General features: G+C 46.1%; 2 protein-coding genes and 1 long non-coding RNA gene across 7 annotated transcripts; 2 read left to right on the plus strand and 1 right to left on the minus strand.

Annotated features, from left to right (window-relative positions):
• Nucleotides 1-834: 834 nt before the first annotated feature.
• LOC118242407 (uncharacterized) lies at nt 835-8,398 on the plus strand. 4 transcript variants are annotated; one of them, XR_014122697.1, is made up of 3 exons: nt 891-1,258; nt 2,006-3,269; nt 7,076-8,398. XR_014122697.1 is itself a non-coding variant. In XM_081710795.1 (2 exons), the coding sequence occupies exon 2, from the start codon at nt 2,145-2,147 to the stop codon at nt 3,012-3,014; it is 870 nt and encodes a 289-aa protein (XP_081566921.1). In that variant the 5' UTR covers nt 890-1,258; nt 2,019-2,144; the 3' UTR covers nt 3,015-7,066. The 4 variants fall into 4 exon arrangements, 1 of the variants encoding a protein (XP_081566921.1); XR_004776841.2 differs by lacking the exon at nt 2,006-3,269 and having other exon boundaries at nt 835-1,258; nt 7,073-8,398; XR_004776840.2 differs by lacking the exon at nt 2,006-3,269 and having other exon boundaries at nt 835-1,258.
• Nucleotides 8,129-10,577, minus strand: LOC145656967 (uncharacterized). Its single transcript, XR_014122699.1, has 2 exons — nt 9,530-10,577; nt 8,129-9,471 (listed from the first exon to the last, which is right to left on the minus strand). It is a non-coding gene; the product is annotated as an uncharacterized LOC145656967 (long non-coding RNA).
• Nucleotides 10,578-10,704: 127 nt separating this feature from the next.
• LOC145656966 (uncharacterized) lies at nt 10,705-12,361 on the plus strand. 2 transcript variants are annotated; one of them, XR_014122698.1, is made up of 2 exons: nt 10,705-10,796; nt 10,999-12,361. XR_014122698.1 is itself a non-coding variant. In XM_081710796.1 (2 exons), exons 1-2 carry the CDS (start codon nt 10,779-10,781, stop codon nt 11,324-11,326), a joined length of 411 nt encoding a protein of 136 aa, XP_081566922.1. In that variant the 5' UTR covers nt 10,705-10,778; the 3' UTR covers nt 11,327-12,361. The 2 variants fall into 2 exon arrangements, 1 of the variants encoding a protein (XP_081566922.1); XM_081710796.1 differs by having other exon boundaries at nt 10,705-10,861.
• The last annotated feature ends 263 nt before the right edge of the window (nt 12,362-12,624 follow it).

Genomic DNA, 12,624 nt, shown 5'->3' on the forward strand with positions numbered 1-12,624 from the left:
CTGTCCCTATTACACTGAATGTACCGATCATTTTGTTCCCCTTTGTGCCTGTGCCTGTCCCTGTTAGTGTGTGTGTGCCTGTGTCTGTCATTGTCCTGGCCCCTGTCCTTCCCCCCACTGTCCTGCTCACGCTGGCCTGTGGGGGGTCCCTGTGGGGGGTCCCTGTGGGGGGTCCCTGTGTCTGTCATTGTCCTGGCCCCTGTCCTTCCCCCCACTGTTCTGCTCATGCTGGCCTGTGGGGGGTTATCCGGTCCTTTTGCCTCGTCGTTTGGCTTTGGTCTCGGGGACACAGCTCGATAAGCTGGTGCGCCGGGAGTCGCACCCTTTGGGGGAAGCTCTATCATGGTACGTCTGCGTCAACGTGCCTCACCCCCACATCATGCTTGAAACCTCCAAATGTCACACTGCTAGCAGACTTCGGGTAGAATAGGATTCTTGTTGCATCCCTTGGTGAGTTGGCGTTTCTGTAATGATTGTGTTGTGAGAGTGGGATGCTAAGACAAGTCTCCACAGCTAAACTGGTCTTTAATTAATGCAATAAACACAAAAACCGAAAGTAATCAACACGATGAATAACGTAAGACTCCCCAAACATTAACATCACAATGACCGTATACATTAAGCAATATGTGTGTTAACATACTATACAAGATACACACTGGGTTAAACACAGATAACAGAACAAAAGGGATTTAAGTACATGTGTTAACAAGGAACATAACTATGAACAGGTGTGACATGGTCAATCAACACAGCAGGGGCGTGACAATGGACAGACACACACAGAGATGGGGAGGAGTCTAGGAGAGGGGGCCGTGCCATGTGCAAAGGAAATACTGCATGCTTCGGTGATTCACATACAGTCAGTAATACCATGTACTCCAGGGAAAAAATGATTATGCAAGCAAGAAACGTTAAGGGAGTGTGACTGTAGATTAGATAAACAGGAACTGTCTTGTTTTTACTACACTGCGTGCAAGAAGAAACAACACCCAAGCAGACCGTTTCCAGCTGGCCTGAAGAGATAAACAACGCTTAAAGCTGATTGGTGTATGACCCACAGAAATTGGCGTAGTCGGCAGGATCAGCGAGAGGCACCACGTGGAGCAGCGGTGACTAAACTTCGAGGACGCTCCTCAGAGAGAAAACTGAGCTGGACAAAGAGGGAAACCCACAAGAATACGGGAAAGTATCTAACCAGGGAGTGATGTCCCGCTAGACTCTGCTGGTGTACTCTGCCTGATCCAACGAACAGAAAGTAAGTGATGAGGTTCAGTAATCCAATCCTAGAAGAAAGTGACATAGTGATCCGCCTGAGTCTACCCTGGGGTGGGTCTGTAATATAGCATAGTATATGGGATACTAGGGCTTAAAAATAGGGTCAGAGGACTCCGGAGTCAGGGACTCCGCCAGCCTAAGAGAATAGGCACACTGAGTAGATGTACTAGTGTAAGAAATAGGCCCAGGCCGACAGAACACCCCGCAGGGAAAGGAGTGGACTCAGTATACTAGCACGATTTGCTGGAGTCGAACTAATCCATATCGGGGGTCGGTGGTGTGTTTAATAAGATAAGGATAGGAAAAATTGTAAAGAGTAGGTAAGTTTTCTTTGTTCTTTTGTTGCCTGGGCTCATAAAAAATAAAAATAAAAAAAAATATTATGAGTGCGGGCAACAGTAAGGAGTACGAGTTCAGTAAAGACAAGTTCTCCGGTAGCCTATTCTTTCAAATGAGTAAGGACTACGGGGAACATGTAAACAAACACGTCCCATTTTGGATTAAATATTACGGTTTTAATACCTCAGGGACTCTAAGTGTTGTATATCTGTTAAAACTAGTTGAAAGAGTTAAGGTCAAACCTAGGGAAGCTGATAAGAAAGTGCGGAAATATTTTGACAAGAACAGTGAAGATATGTTTGAAAAGGGAAAAATGTGGTTAGAAGAAGCTGAGAAAAGGCAGAAGCAACAGGTAGGGCATAGAAAAGGTAATAATGAAGTGTCTCAGTGTGTTTCCTTAGCTGATCCTGACCTCGATGCCGCCCCACCAAGAGCCCCCCAGCTGATTCAACAAACACAAGCGTCAGGAAACACACCTCCTTATCCCGAACCAGGGACTTCATCGCTAACATCAAAGCCGTCTCCATATGACAAACCAAGACGACAACTGGATAACCTCACCAGTGGCTCATCACACTCGAAGTCACGCCACTATAAAGCCATCTGCAGAGCCTGAGGCAGGCTATGCCCCACAGTTCACGATGGTGGAAGTGTCGGGACCTGAGGGAGTTATTATGGTCCACCGTCACTGGACTGCAGACGACATCATGAAAGCAGCCGACGGCCTGAGCAAGCCAGGTGACATCGGCAGACGATGCTTCGGACAAGAACTGATGGCATTCGTGCAGTCCTGCAGACCAACTCAGGTTGAACTGAGACGGTTGTTGATGATTCGACTTGGGCCACAATATAATCGCATTGACAGAGGCTGGGTGGATGGAGATGTCCGTCTCCACCTGTCTGAGTGGAATGCACCACCCCAGGGCCAACAGGACCTGAATGGCCCATATAGAGAAATGATTAGAGGACTGATCGAAAGGGTGGAAACAGCCTATCCAACCACCATCAACACCGACATGATAGCAGCATGCAAACAGAGAGATGACGAACCCGTCGCTGACTTTTCCCTCCGTCTGACGTGTGTCCACACTGACCATTGTGGTATTGACACACCAGCACAACGAGCAGCAGAACCTGGAGAAGTAGGGGCATGGGAAGCTCATCTGAGAAACAGCTTCCTGATGAACATGAGAAAAGACATCAGTGATCTCATTAGAAAAAACTGCATAGGCTACAGCAGAGCTCCCCTATCTACTATTGAGGAGCATGCCAAGCATCATGACACAATCCTGGGGAAGAAAGACGCCAGACGAGAGCGTCAACAAGCAGATACCACACACCAAGCGATGCTGACGATGCTCCACACGGTGGGAGATCAAGGGGAAGGCCGCGGATGAGGAAATAGTCGTGGCAGGGGACGCGGTCGCGGAAGAGGCAGAGGCAGAAGAAGAGGAAAAGGAGGGAAACCTGATGGACAAAAGGAAGGACAGGAGTGCTACAACTGTGGAAAGTTTGGACACTTTGCCAGAAACTGCCCGGAGGAGGATAACTCATACGACGGGGGCACAGACCAGGATCCCACTATCCACGAGTGACGGGCGGTGGAGAGGCAGGACAGCAGCGGACCACTGAGTGAAGACGGCAAAAGAGAAGTGACAAATTTAAATTATCAACTATTGCAACAGATTAGTAAAGGGTCAAGGGGCCTCCCCGAGATGATTGTGAACGTAGAGGGAAAAAATTGTTAAGTTTCTGGTTGACAGCGGTGCCACCCACTCAGTGTTAAAAGAAGGTTTAATAGAATGTAGAATGAGACCAGGATATGGGATAACAGTAATTGGAGTGGGAGGTCATCCCATTGATGAAAGGATATCCGAGCCTCTCCAATGTAGTTTAGGAAACAGCCAATTCAAACACAGCTTTTTGGTGTCAGAAACCTGTCCAATTAATTTGTTAGCTAGAGATCTAATGTGTAAACTTGGGTGCACAATTAGCAGCAACCCAGAGGGGTTATTTGTTATGTGGGAAACACCTACACAGGGAGTCCAGCTAGAGGCAGAAGTCCCTTTGTACGTGTATGAATTGCAGTGCACTGCTGGGGAAGTACTAACACATTTTATGACTGAAGTTACTAACATGCTACCTGGTGAGCTGACAGTTAAACAAAGTGACTCTGTTCACTGCACAATGAAGGTCCATGAGGGATGTGACGTTGATTTTGAGCAGAAATTTGACTTAGGGGGCAGTGACAGTTTGATTATCACAGCCATAGCATGGGACAGCGAGTGGGCTGCGGGAGTGGTGCAGCTCTCAGATAAACAGACACCTTTATATTCGATCTCACATGCAGCACCTCATGTGTCGCTGGCTAGCGCACATGCTGACCCAGACTGGCAGAGAGTAGGGTTGTGGACAAAACGCGTGTTGAGTGCAACTGATTGGATAAAAGAACCAGTGTGAAATTATGTACAGCCCGAGCATAGAAGTGTGGAAAATGCCAGCCCCGTATAGGCTAAATTGCAAAAGGGGGGTCGAGCTTGTAAGTCCAAATATGGTAATTATGGCAGCCTCTGTTACCCTCTCAGAGGAAGAGGAAGAGGACCTGAAAACAGTTCCTGCAGGGTTATGGGCACAGGGAAAAAATGATGTGGGCTTAATAAAAGGATGTGAGCCCGTCCACATCACCCCAAAATCTGATTATAGACCACACCAGCACCAATACCCTCTGAAACCAGAGGCAGCGGAGGGTATCAGGCCTGTGTTCCAATCATTAAAACAAGCAGGAGTTATCATACCACGCCCAGATTCACCGGTACATACTCCAATTTTCCCAGTTAAGAAGCCAGGGAGAAATGAATGGAGATTTGTGCAGGATTTGCAGGCTGTCAACGCGGCAGTACACCCTAGAGCCCCAGAAGTTCCAAACCCGCACACCATTCTCTCTCAGATCCCACCAGACAGTAAGTGATTCAGTGTAGTTGATTTGGCCAGTGCTTTCTTTAGTGTACCTGTACACAAGGATAGCCAATTTTGGTTTGCTTTCACTTTTGAAGGAAAGCTGTACACATTCACGAGATTGTGTCAGGGGTATTGTGAATCACCAACCATTTACAATGCTGCCTTACATCGAAGCCTAGAGGCTTTAGAACTCCCTGAGGGAATAGCCTTGCTGCAATACGTTGATCTTTTGATTTGTGGGAGAACACGAGAAGCGTGTAAACAAGCCAAGGTGGCACTGCTACATCATCTAGCAGGGGATGCCATAAGGCATCCAAATCCAAATTACAGTTTTGTAAGCAGCAAGTGCATTTTTTAGGACATGACATCACTGAACAAATGCGCATGCTGACTAAAGATCGAGTGAATGTCATTTTGACTATACCAAAGTCCACGACGAAAAAAGAACTGTTGTCCTTTTTAGGAATGTGTTCTTATTGTAGGACATTCATACCATCCTATGCAGAACATGAGGGACCACTCAGAGATATAATACCGACCAAAGGGTCAAATTCCTCACAGCCGGAATGGACGACGGAAGCTGAGGCGGCCTTCACAACACTGAAACAGCTGTTACAAGTCATGCCAGCGTTAGACATTCCAGACCCAAACAAACCATTCGAACAGACAGTGGATGTTAAAGGGCAATATATGACAAGTGTATTGACACAAAAACATGGGGACAAACAAAGGCCGGTGGCCTACTTCTCAGGAAAATCAGACACAGTCGCAGCAGGTCTACCCCTATGTGTAAGAGCTGTGGCAGCCGCCGAGAAGGCACTGGTGGCTTCCAGAGACATAGTAGGCTACGCCAAGCTTACCCTACATGTGCCCCATGCAGTGTCAAGAATACTGCAAGACCAAAAGGTGGCACACTTGTCCACTCAGCGATGGCTTAGGTACCACACTGCCTTATTAGACATGCCAAATGTTACTGTGAAACGATGCACAACTTTAAACCCCTCCACTCTATTGCCTACAGAGGAGGAGGGAGAGCCCCATGACTGCCAACAAGTGTTAGAAATTGCAACATCTCCCAGAATAGATTTAAAGGAGGAACCAATACTTAATGCGGATCTGGAGCTGTTTGTGGACGGCTCAGCCAAACGTGGCTCTCAAGGCACTAATTGAGCAGCATATGCTGTTGTGTCGCACACAGAAGTGGTGAAAGCAGAACCACTCCCATCTAACTACTCAGCGCAGGCAGCTGAACTTGCTGCACTCATACAGGCGTGTAAACTAGCACAAGATAAGACCGTGAATGTCTGGACCGATTCCCGGTATGCGTGGGGAGTAGCACATGACTTTGGGGCCATTTGGAGACATCGCAACTTTTTGACCAGCTCAGGAGCAAAGATAAAGAACCACCGCCTAGTAGCAGAGCTGTTGGAAGCAATCCAACTACCAAAGGAAGTAGCAATCATAAAGTGCGCCGCACACACAAAAGCAGATGACACTGTGTCAAAGGGGAATGCTTATGCGGACAAAGTAGCTCAACTCAGCGTTACAACCACTCCATACACAAATGGCACAAGCAGATACTGAAATCAGAATATCTACCAAAGATATCCAAAAACAAGCCACTCCACAGGATTATGTGAAGTGGAAAAAAGGGGGGTGTAAACAAATAAGCGGGATATGGGTACACCCAGATATGAACAAACCATGTCTCCCCACAGCTTATATGAAAGGACTAATTGAGATTGCTCATGGGAGGAGTCACATGAGCAAAGGGGGGATAGTGGAGAGTATAACGAGACATTGGTATGCACCGGGAATAAACACACACACCCAAAATTTTTGTTCCCGAAGCTTGGTATGTGCACAAAACACACCACACGGAGACAATCATACCAAACACGCACCCGCCGGACACCCGCCGCCCAGTGAGCCATTTCAACATTGGCAAATAGATTTTGTAGAACTAACACCAGCTGAAGGGAAGAGATACATGCTTGTGTGTGTGTGCATGTTTAGTAAGTGGGTAGAGGCCTTCCCAACAGGGAAACAAGATAGTGATGCAGTAGCAAAAGCGCTACTGAGAGAGATTATTCCCCGGTGGGGGTTGCCGCAACGAGTATCTAGTGACAATGGAACACCCTTCGTACATGAAGGACTAAAGGCTCTGACTAAATACCCAGGGGTGGATATTAAAAAACACTGCAGCTATCACCCTGCTAGTGCAGGGGCAGTAGAACGGGCAAACGGCACCATTAAAGGGGGTCTAGCTAAATTAATGCAGGAAACAGGCATGAATTGGGTAAAATGCCTTCCCCTCGTCCTGTGGCAATGTCGAACCAGGCCACAGGCGCGAACAGGGCTATCAGCTTTTGAGATAGTGTTTGGGCGGCCTCCCAACACGGGGATAGGTCTGCCCGATTGGGATACTAACCTGATCAATGAATCACTTTTGCAGTATTGTGTGTCTCTGCACAAATCTCTCTCCCATGTGTCTAAGCAGGTGAAGGCAGTCCTTCCCGAGGTGACGAATACTCCACTCCACACCTATCAACCAGGTGATTGGGTGCTGATCAAGGACTTCAGAAGGAAGCGGTGGAGCCAGCTCAGGTGGAGAGGACCGTTCCAAGTGCTACTGACGACTAACGCCGCCGTCAAGACCGACGGGAGAGCGACGTGGGTGCATCACACGCATTGTAAAAAGGCACCAGAAACGCCACCGCAGGACTAGCAAGATGCAGCACCTCCTGTGGATCAGCCTGATACTATCACGCATCAGTGTCATTACATCTAAAGATTGGTGCATACAAAAGTATGGAGGAGTAGAATTGGACTACATGCTGGGCAGTTCTACTGCATGGACTTTTGACTTATGTGACGTAATTAATTGTGCAGGAAAGAATTCGTCATATCGCGGATATGACACATACTTATGTTGGGACGTAATGGCATCTCACAATTGTCATAAAAACATAGTGGCTAGTAATCCATGGTGTGGTAGAGGATGGGGAAATGTAATTAAATTTACAGGAACGTGGACACCAACGATGTCCGGTTATGAAGCAGGAAAGCACATTGATGAATGGGGCAAGTTGTCGTTCCAGCGTGACTTTAGTGGAACCCAAAATCCCCTTACACTCTCCACCAAATGGGAGCGCTCCTTAATGGAGAAAGAGGGAGGCGGCAGTACTGGCACCACTCCCCTTTGGCTCATCCTGGGGGTGGATGTGTATGGTAGGGACCCCATGGGACTGATAAAAATTAATTTCCGACGTAAGCCTAACCCAGTCCCGGAAAGCACGGCTAGTCCGGTGACCTCTACTTTACCCCCGCAAAGCAGTGACACTGAACAAAACAATGGCCTTAAAGGCACAGACTACGTCAAGTGGCCCCCGACAGATATTGCTTCACGCTAACTCGGACGAGGATAACTTCCAGCTAACTTCCATGTTTTCACCATAATAATTGAAGGTTTTAGTCAATGATTGTATGAGAATCAAAGAGGGGAAATGTAAAGGAAATACTGCATGCTTCGGTGATTCACACACAGTCAGTAGTACCATGTTCTCCAGGGAAAAAATGATTATGCAAGCAAGAAATGTTAAGGGAGTGTGACTGTAGATTAGATAAACAGGAACTGTCTGTCTTGTTTTACTACACTGCGTACAAAGAAGAAACGACACCCAAGCAGACCGTTTCCAGCTGGTCAAAGCATACAGCCAGAATCGTATATTAAGCAACGCTTTGTATGCTCGGGGCTCCTCTCGGCAGTGAGCCCCACACTCTGTGGAATCTTTTTTTTATTAAACCTTTTACTTATTATCCACATCTGACTCCCCGTTTTATTGAATTTCCACCACACATGACAAGCCCCAATATAGTGACCTGGCCTCACGACCTCACCAGATGCACAATTAGTTCAGTCACTGCACCTAGATTTATTGCAAATCTCCCAGATTTATAATTTCTGACTGGGATACTCAACAAATACAATCAGTATTTCGCCTCACACCCAATAATGTCATTCCACTTAAGAACAAAAAAAGGGACAAAATATTAGTACCATGATACAATGATAACATTCACAATTTAAAAAGAAAGATAGAATGTCTATGGCATCATACTAAAGTCTTCCAGCTTGCATGGAGGGAGAGTCTTCTCAAGTATAGAAAGTATAGTATAGAAAGGCACTTATTACTACTTGAATAGCTATCTCTCGCCTCTAACAGAAAACAACAAAAATAATAAGATTCTTATTTAGTACAATTGCACATATAACTAAGAATAAAGATGACACCAAAGCTCAGATTACATCACATAGTAGTAATAACTTCATTCAATTTTTTTAAATGAGAAAATTAAGCACATTAGAGATAACATTCAGCGTATTAATATGACATCGGGCAGTTACACAAAGATCAGAACAGCCAAGCCATCTAGAATCCATTACTACTACTATCCAAAAGCCTGAACTAACATCTTTGATCTCATACTTAAAAGCTTCTGCCTGCTTACTAGATTCACTGCCCACACACTTTCTTAAAGAAATTCTACCTGAAGTAAGTGAACCTTTACAAAATTTAACAAACTCCTCCCTGAACATTGGCTACATACCTAAATCACCAAGATTAGCACTAACCAGACCACTTATCAAAAATCTAACATGAACCTCAAAAATATGTCAGATGTCCAATTACAGGCTAATTTCAAACCTCACTTTATATCCAAGATCCTAGAAAAAGCGATAGCTCAGCAGCTAAGCTCATACCTGCATCAGAACCAGATACATTTAGTCTTTCACAGTTTATGCCTCATCATAGTGCAGACACAGTGCTGATTAAAGTAGTTAATGAACTGTTGTTGGCTTCTAACCAGGGTTATGTGTGTTTGCTTATATTGCTAAAATTTTGTGATTTATGGTGTCACTTGCAGCACTGAGATGTGCTGCAAGTGACACCATAAATCACATTTTACTAGATAAATTCAAAAATATTGATTTGAGGAATAACCCTTTCCTGCTATAAATCTTATTTAATCAAATCAAATTTATTTTTAGATGTTGTCACAAAGCAGCTTTACAAATGTCCAAGGCCAAGCCCCCAGTGAGCAACCCAAGGGCGACAGTGGCAAAGAAAAGGATAGAGCTAGAAGATGAGGGCACCTTGGAACATCAGCACTCTGCCGTTCTCAGTCACAAATTTGAATGACAAAAGAGAGGTGAAGTGACAGCATCATAACATCCCAGTTTACCAGATGTTTTAGATGATCATTACCAGTTTATCAACATAACTGGAGACTTTTCAGCATACACCAAGATTAGTTTTGGTGTCCCACAAGGATCTGATCTAGGGCCCCTCTAGGTGGCATTATATGTAAACACTGTGCTAGTTTCCACTGCTATGTGGATGATACTCAATTATATGTCTCAGGACTACTCTACTACTACTGCAATGCCTTACTATTTGGCTGTACTGCTTAAACAAGCTCCAGATATTTCAAAGCATAGCAGCCAATTTTTACTACACCTAGAAAGGTTGATCACATTTCTCCTGTCTTAGCTACATTTGTCACAATTAGTCCCTCCCAGCTTCCATGTTCCATGTTTTCCCTGTCTTGTGTATTTTAGTTCCATACCATAGTTTTGTTTTCTCTGCCACCCTCGTTTGATTTTCCACACCTGGCCCTCATTTAATTCATGTATTTAAACCCTGCTTTGTTACCTTCGTCTTGGCTGTTCATTGTTTATTTGAATGGTTGTCTTTATGTGGTTGTTTTGAATGTTTGGATTGGATGTTAGGATGTTTTTCCTATCCATGTTTATTAGTTTCTGAGTTCTTCCTCTTATATGTTATAGCCTGTTTCCCCTGTTTGCTTTCGAGTTTTCTTTGTTTGATCATGTATCCCTGTGCTCTCCGTGTTGGTAATATGACCCTGGACTACTAAAATGAATCTGATTTTGGATTTGCTCATAATAAATCTTGTTCTTCTCCACACATGCGTCTGCCTCCTTACCACTCACCGTTACAGCCCAACAAGGACGCAGCAAGAGAGCGAGACTCTGGGAGGTGGGTGTTCTGCTGGGATGCAACGCTGGCTGTTTCTACACAGTCCGAGTTCGTTACGTCTCAGAAACAGCAAATCCCCTGGCGCTGTGGGTACACGGGCATCTCGTCATTCCTGGAAAAAGCAGGATCACATTTATTTTGATGACGACGAGATCCCAGGTAAGTGTCAAGAGTATGCCCGTCTTGACCAACGCTGCATGGGGAACCGGTCTGCAGCGAAAGACGTGAGTAGGCAGAGTGAATGCACAGATAACCTGTCTAACATTACTCGGTGGGCACTCAAGCACAAATGTGAGCTCTCCATGGTTTGTATGCGCCTTGAGAACTGCCAAGAAGGTTCTGTATCTGTGTGTTCTTCCAGTGTCACCCCACCAGTGCCTGTGGCTATCCTGCAAGTCACCCAGCCTGATCCAGTTCCTGTTCCAGACACGGAGGACGCTGCCCATCCTATTCCAGTTCCTGTTCCCGGCGTGGAGGACGCCACCTGTCCTGATCCAATTCCTGTTCTCGGTGTGGGAGACACCACCCGTTCTGTTCCTGTAGCCACGCCTCCAGACCCTCTGGACCCGCAGCTGCTGAATGCCGCAGCAACGCCCCTGAACCTGCCAGTTCCTGTTCCTGGAGTGGAAGAAGCCACTCCACAAGCCCCCGTGCCTCGTGCTAGACTTGTCCCAGTGGTTGCTCCTTGAAAAACTCCTGTACCTCAAAAGATTGCCACTGCTATTTCTCCAGTCTCTTCTGTGTTTGCAGACCTGCCTCCTGATTCACAGGCTTCATGTTCCCAGCCTGTGTCTCCTGCTGCCTCTGCCACTGGGTTCCTACCCATCTTGCACCGGCCTGTGTCTCCTGCTGCCTCTGCCACTGGGTTCCTACCCATCTTGCACCGGCCTGTGTCTCCTGCTCCCTGTGGGCCTCCTGTGCCTCTGTTGTTTTTGCCTTCTCTGTTGCCTCCATTTTTGCTCCTGTTGTGTTGTCTGTCCCTGTGCTTGTTTCTGTGCCCGTTCTGATTCCTGTGTCTCCCTTTGTTTTTGTCCCTATGCCCAGCCGTGTGTCCTTTCAGGTGCCTGTGTCCGTTTTTGTTCCTGTTTTGTCCCTGGTCTGTTTTGTGTCTTTGTTTTCTTCGTGCTTTTGTGCCTCCGGTCGTATCTTGTCTTTTGTTGTTTCTCCTCGGCCTCCCTCCTGGCACTTTTTTCATCCTCGGTCAGTTTCTGGTGTTGGTTCTGCTTCTACATCCATTCCTGCTGCTGCTGTTTCTGCTCCTGTTCCTGTTGCTTCTTTTCCTGTCGCTCCTGTTCTTTCGGTTCCTGTGTCTATTCCTGCTTCTGCTCCTGGTTCTTGTCCTGTTCGGTCTTTTCCTATTGCCCTGGTTTCTGTGTCTGCTGCTGTGCCTGCTCCTTGTCATGTCCTGTGTTTGATTCCTGTTTCTGGCCTGTCAGCTCCTGTGTCTCATCTGGGTCCTGTCCCTGCTCCATGTCTTCCCTGCCTTGTTGCCTTGGTCTTGGCTGTTCATTGTTTATTTTAATGGTTGTATTTATGTGGTTGTATTGAATGTTTGGATGTTACAAAGGCTAGGAAAACAAATGGCTTTCTGTTTGTTAGCCTCTGAGTTATTTCCCCTGTTTGCTTTTGTGTTTTGTTTGTTTGATCATGTATCTCCGTGCTCACTGTGTTGGTAATATGACCCTGGACTACTAAAACAACTCTGACTTTGGATTTGCCCACAATAAATCTCGCTCTTCTCCGCACGTGCGTCTGCCTTCTTACCGCTCACCGTTACAACATTACACTCCCAGTAAAATTTTGTATTGATTATAAAATACTTCTAATCACCGAAAAAGCACTGAATGGTCTGGACCCACAGTAGCTTAGTGAACTCCTAGTGTATTATAACCTGCCATGTCTGCTTAGATCAAAGGTTGCAGGCTCTTTACTAGTGTCAGAAATAAGAAAATCTACCTCAGGTGCCAGAGCCTTTTCCGATTATCTC

This window comes from Electrophorus electricus, chromosome 3, assembly GCF_041902795.1.
Source record: "Electrophorus electricus isolate QZ-2024a chromosome 3, ASM4190279v1, whole genome shotgun sequence".
In the NCBI taxonomy this organism is placed as follows: Eukaryota; Metazoa; Chordata; class Actinopteri; order Gymnotiformes; family Gymnotidae; genus Electrophorus; species Electrophorus electricus.

Coding starts and splice junctions, on each gene's coding strand:
- LOC118242407 (XM_081710795.1), top strand. CDS start 2,145: ATGACAAACCAAGACGACAACTGGATAACCTCACCAGTGGCTCATCAC.
- LOC145656966 (XM_081710796.1), top strand. CDS start 10,779: ATGACGACGAGATCCCAGGTAAGTGTCAAGAGTATGCCCGTCTTGACC. Junction 10,862..10,998: donor ACCGGTCTGCAGCGAAAGAC/GTGAGTAGGCAG, acceptor GTGTTCTTCCAG/TGTCACCCCACCAGTGCCTG.